This window comes from Branchiostoma lanceolatum, chromosome 4 (assembly GCF_035083965.1).
Source record: "Branchiostoma lanceolatum isolate klBraLanc5 chromosome 4, klBraLanc5.hap2, whole genome shotgun sequence".
Taxonomy (NCBI): Eukaryota; Metazoa; Chordata; class Leptocardii; order Amphioxiformes; family Branchiostomatidae; genus Branchiostoma; species Branchiostoma lanceolatum.
In genome coordinates this window covers 15,707,605-15,733,382 of record NC_089725.1, presented here as the reverse complement: position 1 = coordinate 15,733,382, position 25,778 = coordinate 15,707,605, and the positions used below count along the sequence as shown (strand labels likewise).

At 41.4% G+C, this 25,778-nt stretch overlaps 3 protein-coding genes across 4 annotated transcripts in view; 1 reads left to right on the top strand and 2 right to left on the bottom strand.

Annotated features, from left to right (window-relative positions):
- Window positions 1–118: 118 nt before the first annotated feature.
- Window positions 119–10,141, bottom strand: LOC136432865 (DNA mismatch repair protein Mlh3-like). Of its 2 annotated transcripts, XM_066424441.1 has the most exons (11): window positions 9,810–10,141; window positions 5,316–9,684; window positions 4,892–5,107; window positions 4,690–4,766; window positions 4,437–4,535; window positions 4,013–4,160; window positions 3,473–3,738; window positions 3,132–3,155; window positions 2,416–2,494; window positions 1,296–1,456; window positions 119–876 (listed from the first exon to the last, which is right to left on the bottom strand). In XM_066424441.1, exons 1-11 carry the CDS (start codon window positions 9,966–9,968, stop codon window positions 763–765), a joined length of 5,712 nt encoding a protein of 1,903 aa, XP_066280538.1. In that variant the 5' UTR covers window positions 9,969–10,141; the 3' UTR covers window positions 119–762. The 2 variants fall into 2 exon arrangements, with proteins under 2 accessions (XP_066280538.1, XP_066280539.1); XM_066424442.1 differs by lacking the exons at window positions 119–876; window positions 2,416–2,494 and having other exon boundaries at window positions 1,339–1,456.
- A 108-nt stretch (window positions 10,142–10,249) lies between these two features.
- LOC136432866 (caldesmon-like) lies at window positions 10,250–19,798 on the top strand. The gene is made up of 3 exons (XM_066424443.1): window positions 10,250–10,525; window positions 11,647–13,360; window positions 16,316–19,798. The coding sequence occupies exons 2-3, from the start codon at window positions 11,684–11,686 to the stop codon at window positions 16,562–16,564; spliced, it is 1,926 nt and encodes a 641-aa protein (XP_066280540.1). The 5' UTR covers window positions 10,250–10,525; window positions 11,647–11,683; the 3' UTR covers window positions 16,565–19,798.
- Window positions 19,799–21,904: 2,106 nt separating this feature from the next.
- Window positions 21,905–25,778, bottom strand: part of LOC136432868 (uncharacterized) — a 62,120-nt gene continuing 58,246 nt past the window's right edge. Inside the window, exon 7 of the mRNA XM_066424445.1 lies at window positions 21,905–24,303. Coding sequence (XP_066280542.1) covers window positions 24,181–24,303 — 123 coding nt within the window. The 3' untranslated portion in view covers window positions 21,905–24,180. The remainder of the gene's footprint in view (window positions 24,304–25,778) is intronic.

Below are 25,778 nucleotides of genomic sequence, written 5' to 3'. Positions count from 1 at the left end.
ATACGATGACGGTCTCTATGTGGATGAGTGAGTGATAAGTGATGCAATATGAATGTAACATTGCATACTCACACTATTCTATAGCTAATATCAATATCAGGAAAATACAAACCAGATGTTATCTTCAATCCACTCCACAATGGAGAGTGTTTTTTTACTTCCACGTGAAACTGCCCATGAAACAGACCACTCTGATTCAGGACAATGGGTCAGCCATACAGAACACTGAGATAATAAGTTAAAACTAGTGAATAATGCATGCATAAAACATATGTCATGAACAGTATAAATTTATGAAAACTGTGCATAACAAATAACATCTAATGAATAAATACCATCTAGACTTCAACTTCGAGGGTTAGCCTGACAGATCTCAGGGTGGTTTTGCATTTGACGAATTTTATTTTCTTACAGCCACTACATGCAAAGAATGCCTGCCAAAAGTTACTTCCTGAAAAACATGAGAATTTGCATTGAGAACTGCTCTGTGAGACTAGTGTCAATATACATGTATATGAGCAGTTTATGTGCTACCACTAAAAATGTGGCAGTATTTGTATGTCTCACTTGACACTTGCTTATCACATGTCAAGGCATAAAATGAATGCATAAATGCTTAAATAGTCTCTCTAGCATGCACTTCGATACACATGACACACATGTTGTGCAGTGTCTTGTGTTTGTATTTTTGGATAACTTAATGATGCATTCAGCAGTACTTTGATAAGCCATGATCTGCCCATGCCTAGCTCAGGCCCTGGCCTAGCTCTCCTGTAGCAGACTCTGTCCCTCTTGTAATGCCTCACGGTGGGAATGTTGACTCCCTTCCAATGCTATGCGGTGCTTGAGTTTCCACAGATTAGGTCTGCTGCATACCTGTCCATGGGAGAATGGCAATGGGACAATTAACATCTACCTACACAGCTTACAGTTAGAATAGCTGCAATATTCTGAAGACAGACAGATGGCCCTATTTCTTGTCATTGCAGTTTTCCATTATTTTGCTAGATGTCTCTGCTACATTTTGTGATGGGTAAAATTTCAAATATTGAAAAATTTGAGGTTTCTAGAAGTAAAAGCTCAACATTCAGCCATATGAAAACTCAATATGAATGCCATCATTTGTGTCAGACTGTCCACTTCCAGCCAAAATGTCTTTAGGTTTTGTATGTGTGGCAAGGCTATTAATATGTAATACCCAATTAACTGTAACCTGTGAACAGGTTGGACCATACTGGGTCATTAATTTCTAATAGCAGGTCTTCCTGAAATATGTGAATGAAGACTAAACCTACCTGGTGTTGCTCCTCCTTTGGTAGTGGGGAAGCGAGATCGATGATGGGGATGAGAGAGGGTCGCCCATGGGCACACTGGAAGGGCAGGTTACATTTAGACAGGCACCTGATTAGGTCAGCACAGTCAGCCTCCTGCAGTGGATCCCCAAACTTTATGGCACCTGATCAGAAAACACAACATCAAACCAAGGACTTCATGAAACTGGAACATTACACAAATTAGACATTGGGTTTTTGCAGTTTCCAGTGTACTTTTAAGCCTATTGGGAATAGGTGTTCCAGGTAAGGATGGGTGCCCAATGAGAAATGCTTGGTATAGATTGGGGCCAGGTGCTGTAAGGGAGGCAGAAAAGAGATATTTTTATATTACAACAACAACTGAACAACTAATCCTACCATCAGAAATACTATTCAAACCACAGTCATTAATCACCACAGTCATTAATCAACTTAAGGCAGCAATAGACCTGCCACAGGGCTTACTACACAAAATTAATAATAAAGTGATGTTGCCAATTCAGAGATGCAGGCTCTGAAGAGAAATGATACCAGAAAACTGGCCCAGATCAAGAGTCTGTGACTCTGTGTTCATGTTGCAGCAGCCCAGGTTGTAATCTGGGTGCTCAGAATTTAATGGTGCCTGTTCAAGATTCTTTATAGCATCTACAACTTTTTAGGGGGAGGGGCCTGGGGGTGGTACTTTGGGAGGAGCCAGACATCATCTGGCCCTTTGTGCAGTGTTTGAGATATTGGGAATCAAGTTTGTTTGATGTTCCTACACATACTTCCTGACATATGTGCCTGTTGTCTCTTAAAGTTTGGAAGGTGAAGGTAAGAAGGTGCATCAGTGCAAGAAACCCAATACTTTAATCCATTATACTCAAAATGTTGACATTTATGAAGACAAACTGCATGGCCCAGCATGACCAATGACACAGGGTGCAGTCCAATACAATATCGTTGCCTGATTTAGGACATGGCAATAGATACCCTGATATATGAATGTTATCAGGTACAATTCTATTGGTGCTCAGACATATTTTGGATGGCACAATTGATATGTTTTAAAAGCACATATTTTTGCAGCAGACTTTCCTCCCATTAGAACAAAAGTGCTCACCATGGCAGGCCTGTGAGTTCAGGATCCTGTGGAGAGTATGAGGCAGTGTGGCACCTGCGCCATCTGTAGTCTTCAACAACTAGATAGGCACACATCACACGAGTCATTACCTATTGTTTCACACTGTCAAAATAAATGACTCACATACACATAGTTGAAGCTAGTTGAAGGACATCATACATTTTTCATGTTACCTTCAAATCTAATTTACACAGCTACAGCTCAGGGGTGAACAGTGGATAACAAATGATACAGATGTCCAAAATTGAAATAAAACAAATAGTACTGAAAAATAGAAAAGGCAACCAGAGGTCTATAAAAAGTTGCAATCATAGTTTTATATTGTTCTTTACCTACTCTGTAATGAACCCATCCTGTTATATCAAAGACAAGATCTTACATCATAGTGAATAGGCAGGTGGCAGTGACTGGTATAATGGAGTCTATCTTATCTTATCTAAGGTCTGGTTCCATCAGAATGACCTTTTATCATGCTAATGTGGCACCCTGTTGAAGGGCACGCACCAATATCAGCTGATTCATCTCATACACTGGATACTTTGATGGCTCACATCAGTGTGGGTGATTAAACAGACCATTGCTATTGCTACATAAAACACAAGGTACCGACAGATGCCAAGGCGAAGAGGCATTTTCCTGGTAACAGCTAGTCAGACTTGATATTGGGGAAAAACATAAAGAAAAGCAAACCCTACCTCAAGATGCTCCTTTATGAGGCTCTGTGGAGGAAGACAAATAACTCAGACTCTTAGAGATTCAGTTACACTAATGAATGACAACTTGAAAATGTTTAGGATGCGATAATACCCAAAGTGAACATAAAGGCTATAGTGGTGAAAATAATATTCATGTTTAAGAAACAAACTCAGTATGGTACATTGTTGTAAAAATGATGGTGCTTAGCTGCTGTAGTATTTTCTATGTATGCAAGTATGTACAAGCTATGTATGTGCTGTATGGAATTCAGAACAATACACATCACTGATTGATACCATATCTTAAACAAGGTCTCAAATAGATGGCAAACTTCCCTCACCTCCACCAGTTCCACAGCTACTGCTAGTCTGCCTCTCTTCCTTTCATTGTACTCCCTCTCCACCACACAGCAGGGCAGGCTGCTCACTATGGCTGTGTTCGTCCTGTTGTTGTCAGTGCTGACGTTCACTCCAAGCCTCTGGAAGGCTGGCTTATAGGCCTGGAGGAGACGGAGCTCCTCTGCAGGAAGGGGGACCTCCAGAGGGGGGATGACATGGGAGAACTTCAGGTGCTGGTGTGGGCTGCCAGGGTCAGGTTCATACAGGTCTGACGGTAGATAAGGAATGTAGCTTTAGATCATTGATGACATGGAAGGATGGAGCTTGAGATGAAATAGTAGATAACAGAGGGGAAGAAATGCCTTTGAAGAAAGGAAAAGATACAAAAAATGACGAGGATCAAATTTGGGTATTATTAGATTTGTTATATTGCATACAAGTAGTGCCTGATACATGTACCACTAATATGTGCTGTGTGTGGCAGAGAAAATGTCTGTTACATTGTCTACTGCAATATACTTGTCAACTAAGCATATTCTAACCATCATGAAGCTTCTCCAGTCGGACCCTCTCATGAGCTGCGTGCTGGTCAATCAGCACCAACAGGTTTGGAACTGAGGTGGTTGTGAAGTTGTGGGCACTGTTCTTCATCATACAGGCAATAAACTTGTTGTCCACCTGGCCAATAATCTAGAGAAAAATCACCAGAAAAAAATAGGTCATGAACTAAAAAAACTGAGGAGAGAAGAGTTACTCTGACATTCCAAAACTGCAACCATTGCTGGCATCTGCATTGTTCTACATTACACGCACATGTCAATTTACAAAATTGCGTATTGTAGGAATACAAAGCAGACAATGTCTGAGCTACATTAAAGGTAAACATGGTTGGGACACTAGTATATATTTGTTAAAGCATAAACTTCTGTTCTGACAGCACATAAGAGTTATTGTTTCATCTCTGACCTGAATGCTGTGGAGCATCTCCCTGCTGAACCTGTATGGCTGCATGACTGAGCGGACTCTGGCTGTACCTCCTGTCCCTGCTGCTACGTTCAGGATGCTCTGACAGTGGGCAAGTGAAAAGATGTTTCACAGTTTTGTTGCTCGTAATAATTATGTTGTGGAGATGGAAAACTTGACATTTTAGAAAGAAATGGGGTTGCAAGAAGGAAACTTGATTACTAGTAATATAAAGATTTTCCACTGCTGTACTGACCTGCTCTGTCCTGGAGAACACTGGGTTCTCCCAGCTGTCCCACAGTTGGGCTACACTCTCCTCGTTATCACTCTCATCTGGAAAAATATAAAATATCTTTCTTTTTTTGGTTAAAACAAAGTAAAACTGGAAAAACTGCAATATACACTAGATTAAGTAAGGACGATTATAAAAAGAAATGTTCAAGACATCATTTACACACCTGGTTCATTTGGTACTCTGTCCCTCCACTTGACCCCTGACCCCCCCTCCTCTTCCTGTTCTACCCGGTGAGCAGCCAACATCTGACCCAGAGCATGCTGGGTACTGGAGGTGGAGGGCATGTCTACGTCTTGACAAGGTCTCTTACCACGAGGTAGGAAAGGGGTGGCGTTATGGGTCAGGAACGGGTGTGCAGTGCCTCTCCATTTCTTATCTCCTGTCGTTAAAAGAAAGGCACTGTCCATAGTACATGAAAAGTTGACAACAATAAGAGGATGTTCTAAATGAAAACCATGCTCTAAGTACGAGTTATTCACACAGGGACGATAAAATAATCACACTCTGTTGATAAACAAGGTACTGTAAAATTTATATAAGCCAACTATACTTAATCCAAATGACTCGACAAAACAATGTGAACACACCTCCAGCTGACATGGAAACATTCATACTGCTGCTGGCTCCTATGTCCTCTTTGTCATCCTCTGGACAGTCCAGCTGGGTGTGTCCAGTCATCAGGTTCACATACACCTCCACCCCACGTGCCTGGTCAAACTGTTGCGCCCACACATCATTGACCTTCCTGAAGTCAACACCACCCGATGATGGACCACAGTGTCCTGGGCTATACTGCTTAGTTGTGTTTGTCAACTCTGAGTCTGACTCTGTTACTTTTGTTTTGCATAGTGCTTCCTGTGTTTTATGTAATTCAACCACATTTTGCTCATTTCCATTTTCACTAGATATCTCACAGTTCCTCTCTTTTTCATGTGTAGTCCAGTCTTTTTCAACAGCATCAGCAATGTTTTCCAAGCCATCCATGCTACAGTTCTCATCCATGCTGTTATCCCTTACCATTTCTATCTTACTGTGGCATCCCAAAGACGATGTGATGACATCAGGGCTTAAGTCGCTATGCTGTCTGGACGTTACAGCCCTTGCTGCTATTTCTGCATAGTCTAGGTTTGGATTATAAAGACTACTCATTTGGGCACATTGCCTGTCTTTACACAACTCCCTATTGTGTAGACTGTTCCTGGTATCTTCAACTGATGAATCCGCAGAACCATGCTCAGCTGGCTGGCATGATAAATCTATGGACTTCTTACTTACTGGAACAATCTGTTCAAGTCCCTGTTCCAAGTTTGCATGATCATCTTTGAGCTTTTCAGTAAGTTCCTGGTTCCAGACTTTTTCAGCCCCACACAAGCCAGCACTATCCACTACCATCCCTCCACAGTTGTCTCTGTTGGCCTCCTGCTGGTTGCAGACAGATTTGGGGACTTCTGTATTTTCTTCTTGGACATTGGACTCTTTGTTATATTCCTGAAAGTTATTCCTCGTGTGCCATACATTCTCGACAGTTTTTTCACTGGAGCTGCTGTAAGAGCAAAGTTCTCTCCTTACTCCCAGGTACCTAGCTGAATTCATGGGCTGGCTGTCAATCTTATAGATGTTATTACTGATACACAGGAGTTCCTTATAATTACTACCAGTATCTTCCTGAAATCTCTCAGTGGGAAAGGCAGATTCCATACTGACATTCTTGAATGTGGCCTTTGGAGAGAAGACAAATGTGTCTGTTTCATCTGAAGATAGGGATCTGGGCTGTTGTAGCTCTGAATCTTTGTCTTGGGAAGAAACAGACCTAGCAAGACTGTTCTCCATTCCCTGTTCCATAGGAGTATGCATCAAATCTAAAGTCTTACATCTTAGATCTTTGGTAACGGTTTTCAGGTTCTCTTTCACATCTACACTTGCATCAGGATGATACAACATGGCATCAGTTGTGTCTACAAGATGATTTGGTACTTCATGCCTCTGACCTTGGGACTCATAGGTCACTTCATTGACACCTTGCCATCCCATTGCTGCTACATATAAACTTTCTGTATGACTAGGGGGGTATTCCTCCCTTCTCTGTTCTAGTTTTCCAGGCAAAAGAAGCAATGCAGATTCAGCTTTAGGACCTTCTTGTGTTTTTACACCATCAGATTGGTGTGCTCTCTGATGCAGAACTTTACTTGGGGTTTCCAATAAGTTCTCAGATGTCACAAATTTCCTCTTCACCTCTGCTTGGTCATCAACCCTACAGGGCATGGAACACTTGTCTCCTGATACATGTATGTAGCCAGTGACAAGGTTCCTCATGCTTTTTTCACTACTTTCATGGTTCATGGCAGATTTGGTGCCAATGTCTTTATGAATCTTGGGATTATCCTTCACATTCTCAGCTGTCAAACTTTTCACGTGTGGTGCCTTGAAAACTGATAGTTTGGGCTTTTGCTCAATTTCACCTTCCGTTTTCATTACATCTCTCTGAGTGTCCGATGAGAGTCTTTGCTCTTCACTCTTGTGCCTTGCTGAAAGATGCTTTTGGAGAGTGGCATCACCGTTATATGGTCTCAACCTCTTGGAAAGCTTCTGTAAGGACAGCTGTGAGTAGGACCTTTTCAGGGAGATTGCGGGGGTGAATGTACAGCTACTTTTGTTGAGGCATACACTCGGACTCGTGACAACCCCACTGCCAGAGTGACAGGTACTGTCATTTTTCAATATGGACGCTGGACTTCTCCTAGCCTCTTTAAGTATGCCTTTTGAGGTGTTACTTTCAAAGGACTTATCAGTGTTTCCAGGACATTGTACTGTTCTCACCAACTCTGCTTGTGACATTTTGAACAACCCAAGGGAACTCGTTGATTTTGCTCTATCTAAGGCTACAAGTCCACAATGCTGATCATTGTTTCCATTCCTGATGCAATTTGTAGTGCTGTCCAAAGCTGCGTTAAGCCTTACATGGTATTTCTGTTGGTGACTAGGATCTACTCGAGGTAAGGTATCTTTTCTGAGGTCAATAGAAGATGGCCTGACATGATTTGTGCCATCATCAGTGGAGATATTAGCCATCTTGGACAGTTTTGATGATAAGGACGGTAGTTTCTTTCCACTCAAGGTGATCTTGGCAGTCTTTGAAAATTTGGGCAAACAAGATTTCTCTGCTGCTCTTCCTTCATCATACAGCTCTACAACTGAGTCATAATGCTCACTTCTGGAAACAGTTCTGGTTTCCTTGAAATCTAGAGAGGAACGGGTTGCTTTGATACATGTAAAAAGTTGTTTCAGTGGAGGATCAATGACTTCTTGTCTACCATCAATGTCATTGCTGTCAGCTACTGTTTGGCAATCATGGCTAATAAAATCTGGAACAGGTACAGAAGCAAAAGTTGATGATTCCACATCAGTATTCATTACAAGTGGCTGTATGTCATTTACCTGAAGACAGGAGTCATTCAGGTTGTTTGTAGTAGACAAGTCTTTGTTGGAGCAGCCTTGACGGACAGCTGGACCATAGTCAAAAGTATCATCCATATTGTCATCCATACCACTTGTTTCATCAGATGCAACCTCCACTTCCTTGCTTTCCCTTTGGACACTGGTTGGACATTTTGCATGCGATTCAAGGTCAGTATGTATAGATACTTGCTTGTCTTCACTTGGCACTAGGTAGCCTTCTTGACTTACTTCTTCCATGTTACGTGATGTGCACAACTGATGTGACTCCTGTGCTGAAGCCTTATATATGCCTTCCTCAGTACTAGCATCATCTACATGTGCATGCCCTTCTGTGCGACAGAGGCTGCCAGGTTGCGTATGCGATATTCGGCTGACAGTCTTAGAGTGGAGTATAGCATTACTGTTGAGAGTGCTGATGCCATCTCCATAGTCCACACCACTGTTATTTGTCACTTTCTGTAGGTCCACACCTGCTGTTGCTGGCTTACTACTACTAAGGCTGGCTTCCCTGGTGGTAATTTCCTCATCCTGCAAAAGACTACCCATCTGCTCTCCTACATTGAGGTCTAGACTCATAGTCAGGTTTTCTTGCTTCAAAAACTTATGCACCATGTCCTGCACACAGGTCAGCAGCGCCTCCCACTCCTTGAATTCAACAAGAGTCTTTGCAGGGTCCAGAGATACATCATAATCTGACAATGGGCAGGTGATGTTCAGTACAAACATCCCATAATAATCTCTTTGTTTCCCTGGACTTGAGGCATCAGCAGCAGTGTTATCTCTGACTGTAGGTGTCCGTGGTTCCCACTGGCCTGCCCGTCTGTTTACCACTGTTGACTTGGACAACAGCAGGTTTAAGAACTTGTGCACTTTAGTCCTCAGGATCAGCCTGTTGTTGATGTACAGAAATTGCAGGTCCTTGTTCCTGTGACCCTCTCTGCTGATGTATCCAGAGATGTTAAACTGTTTGTGTTGGTGAGAAGCCTCCCTCAGAGACAAGGACTTTTTAGCTCCAAACAAGGAACCAAAGCATGAGACCAATGAGTTGGTCTTGTGCGTCTGGAGGTATTTACCACCTAAGTTTTCATGCCGCAGTGTGAACGACACACCGGGGTGGATCAAGGCTATGGCGGCCACTCGTTCCCTGATTCGCTCCCGCTCCAGTGATACAGAGACAAACTTCTGTCTGACTGGAAGGTTGTGGAACACATTGTGCACTGTGACAGTTGTCCCGCAGGTGGGCCTGTGACTTTTTGACTCAAAGACACTGATAACCTTGCCATGTCGGAAAACCTTGTTGTTGACCTTGGTGCTAGCCTTATGTCGTGACTCAATCTCCAATACAGCACAAACCTGGGCTATACTGGCCAGTGCTTCTCCCCTGTACCCAAAGAAGTTCAGATTCTCCAGATCAGTGACTGTGTGGCATTTGCTGGTAGCATATCTCTCTCCGACTATGGTCAGCTGGTCTTTGGGTATCCCGTTCCCATTGTCAACAACCTGGGAAAGATGGAAATATTTTCTCATAACAGCTGTCAAAAATGTAAACAAACATCAGAAAAAACGTAATATCGACTAACTATCACGATTCCTTGTGAAAATAGATATCTGTATGAAAAGCACACCTGTATCCAAAAGTTTTCCAAGTCGATCCGAACAGCGATACATGTTGCTGCCGCATCCAAGCTGTTGAGAACCAATTCCTCCACGCACTGTGCTACAGAAGGCACCGACACCCCGGAACGGAGCTGGGCGCGAACAGATGGATCTAACGGTCGGATCATCTATCAGGAAGGCTTTGATCGTTTCGTTACGTTAAGATTTAGATGTGACGTTAAGGCGGGGTGCTAAGAACGCGAGGAAGCAGACGAAAAAGACTGGAATTCGAAAATTGCGCCCTCCCCACGACTATTGTCCGCCATGTTTTCTTCCCAGCATGCTCTGTTGAATCGACCTTTGACATGTTTATAACATCACCAAGGAGCTGAAAAAACATAATCGCCAGCTAAAATATCAATACGCATTTGATTTATAAAGCACCGTTTTTGATCGTATTTGAAGCATTCAGAGCAAAAATATGTTTTGAAATGTTGATTTGTCACTTTTAACTCCATCTTATGCTTGAATTTTTCACGTAGACACAGTGATTTCTTGGTTTATTTTCTGTATGCGGAGGAACACTGGCAGCTGTGTCAACAGGCACCGGCTTACAACAACAACAGCTACTGTAAATTGAGGAGGATTAGGTTGATGGCAATGCATATTTTTCGATCGGTTTCCTAAGAAAAGGCTGTTTCTGCGTTATCTACGAAGACAGAAACAAGGTGTCTACAGAGCTGAGGTGAGTCTACGTTTGCTAACTGGTATGTTTTGTACCTTCTGTCGACACATAATCGCGCAACAGCTTGTGATCCTGTCAGACACAACAGTCTCCTTCAGGATCTGACCTGTGATGAGACCTGAACAGTCCCGCTACCGGGTAGATGTTGTAGAAGAACAACAAGATACTAGTAAAGACGAGTATAGAAGTGAACCAAACCTTATTTTTCCTAACCAGAATGGTCTCTTCCTTTGAGTCTACTAACGTATGGTAACGTAACGTTAGATCTAAACCATTCTAGTTTTCAAGTACAGCCTTGTGACGTTTCATTGTGTCGCACCAGACATGGCTCCTTGACCTCGGGTCAGTAGGGAAATGATCAGGTGTAGTTTCAGCAGGGAAATACCTTAGGCGACCAAATATAACGTACAAGTCTCACGATTATTCTTGTTCAATTCATAGATAAGATTTTTGTGAGAACACACGTGTAGTAAACTAGTTAGCTTTCCTGCCTTGACAAATGTAGGGGTGCGTGATCTACATCCACATCCTATCAAACAGTCCTTTGGGACCTCTCCATCTTTCCCCTGGGACATCGCGAACTCACGCAATTTTTTTTGTACAGAAGAATTACCTTAGAAACCTAGATAAAAGCAGCATGTTTGATTGTATTGATGTGACAAGGATCTTTCATAAAGGTTGGCACGATATGTTGCTTCGCAGTAGTTGATCTGTGCTACCCCGGTATTGTAATTTAGCATCTGAGGTATGAAGAGGACTTTCATGTATCTGTCCATCTTCCCGATTTCAAGAAGTACTGTTCCAAATTGTATGGACCATGTTCAGAACAGTTTGGGAAACTGGAAACTCTCTGTATCAGTGATGTCCTTGGTTCCTTGGTGATTATTCAGCTGCTTTGTTATCTTAGGAAATAGGGAGTGTTATCATGTGTTTATAGAGGGAATTGGACCAGTTGGCACTTACCAGGGGGGCATCACTTGTACAAAAGATGATAATTGCTCTTGCAAAGAAGTGCAGTTGTAGTAATCAATGTGTATTGTTTGCTAATGACTAAGTGCTAGAAACGTAAGGATTCCATCTTAGTGTAAAGGACCTCAAGGATTTTTTTCTATCTTCTGTAGGCGATAGATACCACCATACTCCTGGAGTTGTTAGATAATGACCACAGCGTTCCCCTACCCTCCTCGACACGTGGTGCCCACGTCCAGAGTCCCAGCATCACGGATTCCTGCGCCATCAAACAAGATGAAGAAACAGGATCCACAGCAGAGGTTGGTAGGAAACACCCGGTCACGACTGGAGGTCCTACAGCAGCAGTATCAGCAGAAGCTGCTCAGGGAACGCGAGGCTAAAATGATCGACATTTACCAGAAGAATCAGCAGGCAGCCCTCCAGAAGGTTAATCAGCAAACATCCTTGAGAAACTTCTTCAAGGAGCGAAGAAGCCTGGAAGCTACAAAAGGAGGAGCTGTTCCTAGCATCCAGCACCATTATAAGAACAAGGTGAAACAACAGAACCAGTTTGGCTACAAGAGTAAACAGCCAGTCTGGAATCCTGCACGTACACGTAGAGGACCTGAGGCGGAACGGAAACCTTGGTCTGGCATCAACAGGGGGAATCCACTGCAGCCTATCCAGAGGCAGGCAATATCAGCAGATGATCGCTATCGGCAGCCGGATCTTGACGGACACTATGAAACAAGTGATGACCTGACCAGTAACCACAGCAGCAACCCTCCAAGTGACCTGGAGGATGAGGATGTTGAATTCAAATTTGTTCCAAAGCCCCCAGTGCAGCAGAGACCTGGAAAGATACGACAAACCCGACGAACAGTGAAACAGGACAGAAATGACGTGAAACAGTTTAGTCCAGAAGATGATGGTTACTACAGCAACCAGCAGGATGATGGTGGCTACAGTGGTAATCCTGCCAGAGAATCTGATGACCAGCCACCAACAAACTTTGCCAAAGCAAAGCTGCTGGGGAAGATCAAGCAAAAGGAACGCGACAGAATTGCTAGTAGGGAGGGCACCTTTCATTCTGATAATGGGGAAAAAGTGTCAGCTGAAGACAAAGATCATCCCGATGAAGGTGAGAGGAAGAACAAAAGAGATGTTTTAAAGCAACAGGAAGCAGAACTGATGGCTCTTCTGAGACAGAGACAAGAAGAACTGGAAAAACTAAAGTGGGAGAATGAAGAGGCAGAAAGACTAGAAGAAGAAAGAAAACGGAAGGAAGCTCAGCGGAGAAAACAGCTGCAAGAAGAGAGGCAAAGAAGGGAAGAGGAACTGAGGAGGTTGGAAGAAGAAGAACAAAAAGAACTTGAAGAGGAAGGGAATGATGAACAAAACAGCAGCAGACATGAAGAGGATGAGGATGATTGGTACCAGAACAAAGAGAAGGAAGATGGAGAAGACAATCAGTATCAGAACAAAGAGCAAGAAGATGATGAGGACAATTGGTTCCAGAACAAAGAGAAGGAAGAGCAAAATTTCAATGCCACTTACACGATGAAGCAGAAAGAAAAGCCAGTTAAGCATGAAATGCCCAAGAAAGAACATCAGTCACAAAGACATGATGATCAGAAAGAAGCAAAACCTAATGAAGATTTGGCTTTTTACATTGAGGCAGCAGAAGGTTCTGAAGATGTGTCTTTGAACCTGACTCCATGCCCTAATTGTGGCAGGAAGTTTGCAGTTGAAAGACTGGCCAAGCACCAAAAGGTTTGTTCATCCATGAAGAAACGTAAAGTCATGGATCCGACCAAGATGAGGACACAGGGAACAGAGATGGAGAAGTATGCAGATCCCAGAGACAAGAGACCAGACCCTAAGGTAAGTCTTTCTTAGATTCAAGAGGATCTTTTAATTTATTGTTCAACTTTGTTTCATCAATTATAATGTTATCTCTGTGTTTTAGGCTGATGTCCAGTCTTGTCTTCCCTGGATAAATATGACAATTGCATAACTTATAGTTATACTATAATTGGTTGTAAAAGCAATGGTATCTAGATTTGCATGTAAACCTAGTCAGGTTTCTGAGTTAACTCTAGTGACAAAATTTCAATCCAATTTAACTTATCAAATTTCTCCTGTATCTTTAATACATTTATGATATCAGATATCTGATTACATTGTTTAGCAAACTATAATGAACTGATACCATCTGAGCCAAGGTAGAATTAAATTGATACAGTGCACTGATCAAATTATAGGTTTGGACAATGGAAATACCATTTTCTCCCCTAGGAACTGAGTGTAAAGGCCAACCATCTCCTTCTATCTCATCAATTCTTTCCTCGTCACCTCTGTGGCCTTTGTCTCTGAATAGATGTGGCTGACCCATCACGAAGCTGTTGGTACTGGTGATGGAGCTGCAAAATGTTGTCATGGATACATGTCTTGAAATTTACATAACAGATTCTTTGTAACTGTGGTGATAGTTAACACTTGATACTGACGTCAATACTCTTCATTCAGTTAACTAGGTGTGGCAGGCTTACGCTCTCAGTACGTGTTAAGACATCAGTGCAATGACAAATGAATAACTCACTTTGCAGGTTGCTACACGACCACCTTTTATCACCTGCCATGCTGCTGACACTCAGCAACAATACAGAGTCCTTGCCCAGTGATGGATGTAATTGTTTATTGTGTGCCCACTTAAAACTTCAAATAGAGAGAGTACGTGGGCTGCATATTTATAGCTAAGAATAGGAACCCCACCTTTCCAGCGTACTAAGATGAGCCTTATTGAATTTAGTGTTCTCCTTTATCAGTTGTTTGATTTTGTTTAAAGCAAACATTTTTACACAGCCTGGTGTGTCCCTGTAAATGTCATTTTGTACCAACTTTATAGATTTGTTGGACACACCTGAACTGTTGAACAGGACATGGAGGAGGGGGGAATGTATATTGTATGTACCCTCCCAGCTGCCCTGGGGTGAAACATGCCTCCCTTTCCCCTTATTTATTGCATCCCCTCCCTGGCTCTGTAGTAGGTTTGACCCCAGATCAATACAAATAATCACATGCAAAAATTGTCCTTCCTCATTTACCCCTCTTCATCAGTGCCACTGTTGCCAGAACATCTCAAGTGTGCGGCCAACAAGAATTGAGAGAACACCTATTTCAATATGGTATGGGCTGGGTCTTTTGGCAGAAGATATTCTGAGTCTCATTAACAGTTGGAACTGTTGGCAGCTTTCACTTTGAGAAGCCCACTGTGACTGGCATGGTTTCAACTACTAGTAGATGGGAATCAAAGTTAATATCATGGTCTGGAAATGTGAAGGACACACCATTATTTATACATAGAGTTTTAACAGCAAAATGTCAGATCCATAGATTGGCCCCCAGCAGACTCCCTATGGGAACTGCTGGTGTCAGGTGAATGGCACTACCCATTCCCTCCTGCCATAGCAACCAGGGCATATTTCAGACTTTGTGAAGTGACCTTTCCGTTTGTGGAAATGTGAAATTTTATCGCTTTAGTAATGGTCGCTCTACTGATGGGGGACAGGTTGATGCTATCGTATTTCCTTCCTGCGGTGGTCCCAGCGACGCACAAGGATTAAAGCCACTGTCAATATTTTAAACCAGGAAGCTTTGTCCAGCATAGAAATGTCACATCCTGCTTGCCGTCAGTAATCCTGGCTCCCTTTCACCCCTGTCAGTAATCCTGGCTCCCTTTCACCCCTCCCTGGGGGGCTGCATGACCCAAACTGATGACTCCAGTATTTGGAAGCTGACTCTGGGGGCTCATCCACCTATACTGCTCACTAATCCTCCTTCCGTGTGGTCCAAAGTTCTTTGGGCAGCCTTCCCTGTCCAATTAACCCTGTTCGATCCTGGGTGCTGACAAAGGTGTGCCTAATTTCCCCATAGCAATCAGACAAAACTTTGTATCCATCCCTATGGCCTTCAGTCGGCAAGTTTATAGATAAAGGGAGACAGATAGCAATACTGGAGCACATAACTAGGGATTGATTCTGGATTATACAGGCATTGGGGTTTGGAAAACTGCATTAAAATGGTCCTTCCACCTTGACAGATTGGAACAGAAATGGGCAATAACAGCTTTTACCCAATGCCTTATGGCAATGAATAGCCAAATGGTGCAGTCCTTTCATCAGCTAAAAATGTATCATTGCTATGCGATCAAAGCTCTTTGGTACTGGGAAGGTGTCTTCCTGCATGCCAGAGGTACTATGAAGCCACTTCATGTACTGTCGTACAATATCTAGGTTTCATCAAAAATAAAATGGGGATTGGAAATGGAAACCAAAGATGGCAACATGCACAAACTCCATGACAAGTAGGCTTTGGAGTCGATGGCTTCATTTGTCTTTCTTATCCACTATAGCAGCAGGTTTTTCTCCATACATCTATCCGGCAATGCTGCTCTGTATCACACCTGCATTGATAAGCAGCTCCAGAGGGGAAATTATAGATAAAATAATCATCGTAGTTCTTTCCCAGAACCCTCACTTCATTAGTGTCTGGGTTAGTTTCAAGTCAGAGAGCAGGTGTGGCCTTGGACATGCAAGGTTGAACCCACAGTTCTTTAACCTGTAGACAATGTAATCAATATAAATTTCATCCTTCCTCAGGCACACATGTGAAAGGACTCACCTACAGCACAGGAATGATGATCACATTAGCTACCTTTGCTTCTCAACATCGTGCTGATATCAATATATCGTCACTCTTGCTTCAAATCGTGTACTGTACATTTGGTTCCTTATTGAATTTCTAGTCATTTCTGAATATCAAATCTTTGTGTTACAGAGCAAGAAGGCTGACTGGCGCAAGAAGCGGGAAGATTTCATCCAGGCGATCCGCTACGCTAAGAAGGTGGCAGAAGTGGAGAAGAATGGTGGGAGTGTGGCAGACCTCCCCCCTCCCCCTCGCAGCGAGAACCCAGACTACAAGCAGTGCCCATACTGCCAGCGCAAGTTCAACCAAACCGCTGCCGAGCGCCACATTCCAAGGTGTAAAGATATTAAATCTCGCCCACCCCCCATGAAGCGTAGATAATAACTTCAGCAGTTACCTCACGGTATAAGAGATATTAGCACATATCATGAACTACTGTACATCCAACCTGAGTGTGGTCTGTTGTGTCATTCCAACCAGTAGTTGTAAAGTAGCTTGTTTTGAAAGATCCATATGTATGGACAGTATCTACTCTTTGTTTGGTCAGCTGTACTGTGGCGTGCACATGTGTACAGCTGCCGACACTTGTATGTGATATATGATTGAAGTGGAGAACAATTAAGTACTTCAGCATCACTGGTGATAATCTGAGGTTGTCAGACTAGGGCTGGTAAAAACGCCCATCCCATGTAGCTTGGACTGAAGTTGGAGACCTAAAAGCAGCATACCCAACTTTTCTCCACCCTAAAGTGGTCCAGCATATCTCTAGGATGTGGAGGATAGCTAATGGGAACGTGAAAGAGTGGATGGATCTGTTGCCTCATCGTAGTCTGACAACTCGATTGTCTGTGTTTGTGTAATTAATTATACCTGCATCACAAGTTACAATTCATCCACACTAACTACTCAATAGTGGTTTAATGTTTGTAATGTTGTGCAAGTGCTCTTGTATTAGTACCTCACTACATGGACTGTTTGTTGCAAATGGATATAGACGGTACCGTCCTACCGTGTTTTGTGCAGTTCTCTGAAGGATCAAGGGCTGAGCCATTATTGATGATTGTGGAGATGATATCAACCTTGAATATTGAATGGAAATACCGTAACATTGTAAAATGTGTAAATAGTAGTATCCAAGAGAGCTGGAGTTTATTATGTGATATGATAAATGTGTCAATGTTGTGCCTGTTTGTTAGATATTCATATAACAATGTCAGAAGTGACTAGATTTTAAAGATATGCACTCTTGTGAGGAGTATACTTATCACTGTGAGAAGAAAATGCAACTACAAATCCCAGCAAAAGAGTCGTTCCTTCTTTCTGACAGCTTTCTTGTGGTATTAAAGGACTGACAGTCAAAGAAATAACAAGAATACTAGTACATGATATTTTGCTAGAAGTTTTGCTTGTGATTAAAAGAGAAGCTAATTACAGGTTAGCCATGCATGTGTCTGCCAGAAAGCCTTCCATTTTAGTCACTATTAGATCAGGCAGCACAAAGTAGCTATTACCATGTTTCAGGTCTCCACAAAGCTAGGGTTTCTTTGCTGGAAGCACACTTAAAAGGGAACTTGATGACTGAGATTGCCAAAGAATCCACATTAGGAGCTGCATATTCACAGGCTTGGCCAACCTTTTAGCAAGATATTCTTGAGAGATGTTTTGTAAGTCCAGCAGCTCAATGGAAAGTGATGTTTGCTGCCTTATTCTGAGTGGATCCCCACTGCTTTATGTTTTGGTTTGAAGTGTCCTTGAATTTCTTGCTTTGTTGGTATCCAAGGAGATTGTAATGTAAAACCTTCAAGTATGAACACCATCCAGTCAGAACACACAGTTGTAGCTAATTGTGTGGTTGGTCCAATGCACAGAGACAAACTAGTGTAAGATGTAGTTGCAGTTTGCAGACGTTAAGGTACAAAAGCGGGCAGGTATGATTCCATTGTACAGGGCCTTTGCCAATCAGTCTGCACACCAGAGCAGGTGTGAGGTGTGGATCAGTATTACCAAACCCAGTAGCAGTTACCAGAATGGGATATCATTAACACAGTTGAGTTAAAAATTCAGCCAAGACAGAATGTGAACTAGAGTTTGGTGACCTCATACCTCTGAAATGTTAAGAGCTTTTTTTAATTTTATGCAAATAACTACCACATTCATATTATCTATGCATGGTGATGTTCAACTTACACATGTAATAAGTATGAAATTTCCATCATTTACCTCTAAGGTGTGGCATTTTAATTATGCAAATTAGGCTCTTATTTGTTTGATATTCTTTTTGTTCCACCTGCCATCAACTACATATGTAACACAGTGTAATTTAGGAGCTCACATGTATTGAAGTCCTACATTATTGAAAACATTTGGAATTATAGAAATAAATCTTCATTTGCATAACTTGAATCTAATTGTATAACGTTTCATCTGCTTCTAAGCTACGTTGTACCTGCATGCCCAAAACGATGCATGCCCAAAAGTATGTAAAAAAAACATGATTTACGTAAATACTATCATGGTCAAAAGCTAATCCTAAGTGTCTATCTGATTCAAGCCGCTCATGTGGTGGTCTGTTGTTGGTGATAAGGCAACTCACAGGGATGTATATTGACAAGCACCAGTCCCAGTGTGCTGCTCAGGGGCATGGTGTGGCAGCCACTCAGGTGATGGGACCGGCTAACAATACTTATTACACATGATGGATGGCTTGGCCTCCACACCTAATGTCTATGGATAGCCGGTTGTGCCTTCAAGCCATTCCAACTCATTAAACTTTCCTTTCAGCACCAAGGAAAATCAGGCTATAACAAAGTACACCAATCAAGCATGGATGATGTAGCAGAGCAATTTCTTGGTAATGTTAATCACTGAGTCTTAGAAGGAATGAGTTTGGAGATTATTGGGTACAGATTACAGTGCTACTAAATTCAAGGCTAACGTTCACAATATGGAAGAGATGGAATGCAGCTCATACACTTGTGACAGTCAGTTGTCAATATTTGGCATGATCTTTCATCATAAATTTTCCAGTCTTGAGCTCACATTAGTGGTGGCACCATGCTGATTATAGACAATTCAGTCTCAATCATGAGAATGGCTGTGTGTCCACTGGGACCTCAAACTGTGGTGAGCAGAAAGGTGTCAAGGACAATGAATATTAGCCTGGGGTTGGATGTATTTAAGGTTGGATGTACCAAGTTTTGTGTATGCATGATGTGTGTGGACAGAACTACGCATCTCAGGAAGATGTGTAAAGGACATATAACTTTATATGAATCAAGCTTGTCCAGCCTACAACCTGTTGATGAAGACTTTGTCAACACATTATGACCAATCCACGATCATAATCTCAAGTTCAATGTTTTAAACCATTGAAAGAAACTTTTCATTTTATATGTTAGCTGCTTTGATGTGCTATTATAAAAACATCAAACTTGTCTTACTTTATGTCAACCTTCAGTGACAAGGATCTCTGTGAAACCCAGAACTTTGTTGCATTCTTATAGAGCTGACCACCTGTACACGGGCCATGCATAAATTTGTGACCAACATGCACAAACTACATGACAAGTAGGCCTTGAGTATGAGTAAATTGCATTGCACTCGCGCACATCCTAACACATGTGTCCGTGTATTACTGTGTGACATATGAGTACGCATCGTGTGAGATGAATGTTGCTATGACTGATACAGAAATGAGTAAATTGCATTACCACTTGAAAGAAAGATAGAGAAACACATGCAGCTACAACCAAGGAGGTTTAATAGAGACACCTTTTAATTTACATGAATCTTGATAAAATTTCATAAGGGCCACCCAAGATGGAGTTTTCAGGTTCCAGGTAATCTCCAAGCAGATCTAACGGTTGCAAAGACAGAATCCAACTGGCAAAAGGAGTTTTTATTGCAACTCGGGTTTTGCCAGTTGGATACGGTTTTTGCAACCGTTAGATTTGCTCAGAGATTAACTTCCAGGAACAAAGCTGCCCTGACTCTTGCAGAGAAAGAATTCTTTTGACCTCAGATATTCTCACAGGAGACTCAAAATCACCGGTATACATTGTAATGTGCTTCAAAGTCTTCATAATCAACTCTCTTCCTGTATTGCATTTAGCTTGGAGCCAAGTAATACTGACTGGACATTGGAACAATCAATATCTTAAGTTAACTTGACATTATGTTGGATTTTGATGGAAAGTTGCCATTGTTGCACTTTGGCCACAGACTCCAAGTCTCCTGATTGATCATTTGAAGCTGATTGCTGCAGTACATAACATATTTGTGGCACCAGAGTATGACTTACAGTTGAAGATTTTAATCACATTTGGATAACGTTACCAGTGTCTCCTCCTCATCTTTCCAAGTCTCAAGTATAAGGTTAAACGACGCAAGATTCAAGAGCCATTGACTACATTGGTAGCATTAGCTAAGTGAAGCAGACAGTAGATCAAATGTACATCAGCCAAGTTAATGTTTCTGAACATATCAGGGAGTCTGTGCAGTGGCAGGTGTGAGGAGGGGCGTTGCACAGAACAATAGTAGATCCAGGTGGGATGTCTGCTAATGTTGACCCCTGTGGTGCAGGGTCATCAGGAGTGCACTTGCCAGTGAAAATCCAGCTGCGTGTGAGTTTTGAGGATCTAAAGGGACGGAAAATGTTGTTTCAGAATCAGGAATCTTGATATACTGATACAACTTACAGGTGAAGTGTGCAAAAACAATAACATAAATCCACCACCTTGAAAAACAGTGGGTTTGAGAGATCTCCAGTGCAGTACGCCCCAGGTATGCAGAGTTTAGATATACAGGTCTGAGTGCATTTTACTTAGGGACGTTGGGTTGGAGATCTGTTTGGAGGTATCTTTTTAGGGTGGGGCCGTGGGGGAATTATGTACCCTGGTGGAATTATGTAAGTAGATGCTATCCTTCTGGCAGTTAATCTTAACAAGAGAGCAGAATCATGTACACTGAAAAATGACAACCACTTTCGTTTTTCCCTTTTTGTTTATTGATTACAGCCAACTGACGCTTCAAAAATAATGATGTGGGAAGGTCAATATCAGTCCAATGCACTACCAGCTAAGGTATAAAATGTTATCAGAAATATAGATATATATACTTTAAATCAAACCTCCCCTCCTGATGCCACACATGTCTTTCACACATACTGCTGCTGTCTGTCTGTCTGAGGACTCTTACAAACCTATGTACAAAATAGTTCATCGCTTCATGCCTCCACTAACTCAAGAAGACCTGTAAACACTGGCAAGTCTCTAATACACAGCACTGTGCACCCTACATGTAACTCCTCCAAATCAGTCTTTATTTCTTAGGCAGCACAACGGAAAATACATAATTACAAATCACATATTGTGCCAACCAACATTGTAATGTTCAATAACTTGATATGCCTGCCTTCACACTATCATCTGTACAAAAACACTGTGAATTAAAGTATAAGACATCTAGTTTATCAAATGGTGCAACATATCAGAATCTACAGGCTCATGCAGTAAATACAAAACCAATTAAAAATATCCTACATGTGTCCATCATTCTTCCACAAACACACCTTCACACACACATCCTGTTTGGTTATTTCAATACCATAAACCTGTTAGTGACAAGGTTTTCACTGTCAGTAGTTCCATGAATTTGGAGCATATTTCATCTTGGCTTGGTATCAGTTCATCAGTTATGAATGAAATTATGACAAAAGCCACACTCATTAGAAACAGTATATTGTTTTCATCTGGTCTGTAAAAATGCATTCATGAACAGGAAATTAAAGTTGGGCTGCTGTGCGCAATGTGAATGAATGGTATATCCAGTATATCCAAACCTACATATAACATGCATGAGGCAATGAATAAACCTAAATGCTCAACGTTATATATTCTCCACATAAAACTCTGTGGTTGTCTTTTGTGTAAAATTTGATACTATAAATTAACAATGGAACATCAACTTTGCAGTTCAAGGAATGTGCATCTAAGAAATGACGCAATTGTAAGGAAAGTCACCATTCACGTCAGATGGGGAGGGGCCATGAGAGGAAATTTAAATGCCACCAAGTCTTTCCAGTTCTGGAGTATTGATAAAGTGCTTGGAACACAAAAAGTTACCTCAACATCTTTCAATGTGTGATAGTAAGTGATTAAACTCAATATGCACAGAAGGAATGGATATTGTGAAATATATGTTAATAATCAAAACTTTCTAGGGAAACTTGGAGACAGGAGACAACTTTCCCATTCATATGAGAATGTTGTTTGTCCTCCAGACTGAGTGATCACTAGGGGCTGTGAGTAGAAAGTGTAGGACAGAAAGGAACAGGAACTCAGTGGCTCCCTCCCCAGGTAAACTGTGAAGGCTCCTTATGATTAACAAAAACGGAATCTGGTAGGTTTGTCTGCATTGGCATGTTGTGGACAATCATGTGACCACGGGTAAACCTCCTTCGTTCAGACAGCAGCAATCAAGTCTTTCCTCCTCTAAGTACATCAGGACAGGCCATGAGGAGTTTATGAGGTATTTTTTCCTGATTTGTTGTTCCCAAAGATCCCGCTCCTCCCTGTGCAATAAAGTGGACTGTTCCACAACAAGTGAATGTCAATGGTGCTGAGAGGGCACCACTCAGAAGTGGGGGCTGCAGGTTTTCTGTTACTGTCTCCTGAACAGGAACAGGTCAGAGATATACAAAGGTAGCCTACAAGCCTTCTCCTTGTGCTGTCCATAAAAATATACAAGTCTTTCACCATCCTCTCAGCTTTGACATATCCTGTACAGTTTTTCTTTTTCTCTCTATCCTTTATAGAAACTGTAGAAAGTACAATCCACACTACAGTATAATATTGACATCTACATACTCATCAAGGCATACATGTGTCAAAGTCACACCATCTACAATTATAACATCTGACCTGTATGTGTTACACATACATATAATACTTCCTATTTCTTCCTAAGTACTTATAACAAAGTTGAAACTTGAATCAAGCAATAGCACAGTCAAACCAACACACATGGAAAACATGCTCAGCATCTGAATTATGATACACCAGAGAAGACAACACACAACTTTCTACAATAGATGAGTCACAAGGATCAGAAAACATTGGGAATGTTAACATGTCACAAACTGGGATTTTTCTCTTTCACGTAAAACACAAGGTTTCACTTGACAAACACACTTCCTTCACAGGTGAGGTACATGAGGAATAGCAAAAGTTGATTTACAGTTTAGAAAAACGTGGTAGAAATCTTACATCGAGGTACATGTACTAATCTTTGTGTAGCCTACAGACTATTAGGTACCCTACAGACAAAGAGGAATATCATTTCCAATACATTTGTATGAAGTCTATCATCAAAAATGAAATACTACAAGCATGCTGTTCTCGTATCTGGTAGTTATATCTGTATCAACAGAAAATTTAAGAGCAATGCACAACAAATTTCCTGGTACTACCTTGTAAGTCAATATACATTTTACATAGCATTGTTGGATCAGAGTTTTGGTCAACAAAAGAAAAACCTTCCTGTTGTACATGTAGTAGATTTAAAGCTATGATTGCCAAGATGGAGTTCATATTTCATCAATAGCTTGTTTGAGTGAAAGTTAAGAAATTAATAGGCCGCTACAGTTGCAATTAGCTGCCACCATGCTAAAAGAAGAATTTGGAAAAACATAGGTATGAATGTGGTCAGGTTAAAAAGGAGTTGTTACTAAAAGGCTTGCTCATCCAGACAGTTGGTTCCAGCCATGAAACACAAGGCTATTCCCACAGCACACCCCAGAGAGGGTCAGCACTAACACCTGAGATCAAACACATCTTCACGGACCAGGACTATTGCTGCCATCAGCCCTAAACATCTCATAGACGCAGACTTGTGAGGGCAAATCTGGGTTGGTTGTAAGCATTGACAGCACACCCAATACCATGCCTGCTCCAGGAACCACAATGCATCAGGCCACCTTGTTCCATGCCCTCCAGAATCTAGAATGCACAGGTGGGAGTTGGCTCCTCCACTGGTGTCAGTGGGTTCAGAGTTGTCAGTGGCCGAAAAGAGAAGACGGAAGGATCACACACGATTCTTGGAGGTGTTCTGTTGGAGATGGTCTGTTAAGACAAAGAATAAAACTTGGTTAGACTTCAATGTAGCAATAACAATGTTGAGTTTTACATTGTTCAAATGCCATACCAAGCATTTCATGAAAGTCTCATATCTGTGACTTATACACGATATAAAAATTCAATTTGTTTCATAAAGCAAAAAAATTCTATAATAGATAATAAGCGATAAGAATTCATGGAAAATATTATTCTATGGTGACTGCTTTCTAACAGAGACTCGGGTGCTTCCCAAAGGGTGAAGCTATTTTTTTTGTCAGATTATACATATTGAACAAAATGCACACAGCCACACTGTTAATAGTGTTATGACAATGTACGACCAATATCTACTTTGATTTGATTTGAATTCAATTGTTTACAGAAGTTGGAAGAAAGAAGGTTGAGACATCTGGGAAAGCTTCACTAAATGCATGCTAACAAACTTTCCATAAGACCTAAGACAATTTCTGTGATATGGGCTCATCCATAATGTTAATCTAGATGAAGACTTCCTATAAATAGTATAAGTACAACACTGTTAATGCTAAGTGTTTTAAACTTTTAGTAGTCCAGTATGAAGGCCAATTAGGAATTAGTCTTACATGGCTCGGTAATTACTTTGTTGCTCTGTATATGGGGACGTCTTTTGTAAAGTAGAACAGAAAGGCACCTAGCAAACATCCCTATCTCAAACATAGGTCAGCTCATCAGACTCTGCAATCTCAGTGATATGTGATATCAAATAGGGCACTACTTATCTTTTGGGAACATGTCTCAAACCACATGAGCATAGTACATGTAGTTTGGGCATACAAGAATTTTCCATTGATAGGGTGTATATTAGCAATGACTTCCATGCGATTAGAAGAAGGCAAAATCTTGTCCATGTACCTATAAATGTACCAAGCAGAAATTGTTAAATATGGGATGATCCCTTATTATAATATATTCATACATTTCAGTGTTTACTGTACATGTGTACAGTGACTTTGTAATGTAATATATATGTTGACTTGGGGATTCCACCCACTGAAATGTATTATCAAGAAGTGAAAAAAAATTCATATTTCACACTTCATAGAGAAGGTATCAGTGCATAGCAGCAATAATGGTACACATTATCATGACATGTGCCCTGGGTTTTGAGCATCACACTTATCTGAGCTTCAAGTCACTGAAAAATAAGGCCATAAAACTTGCCTAGGTGGCACTGTATCAAACCTGATCCTGCCTAGGTTCACAAAAGCTCTGTAAAATGGTGTCTGGCATCATTTTGTGTTATAACTGTTTACTCAGCTTGAAGAGAAGGATTGCCAAGGCACATTTTCAAAAAGGTGCCCCTATCATGTAACTGCCACATTGAAGAAGAAGACTTATTCATAAGACTTTCTGTTATATCATTCCAGTAAATTTACCATTAAGTCAGACATGCTACATTGACCATAGCTCATACATGCTGAGATACTTAGCTGTAATATGTA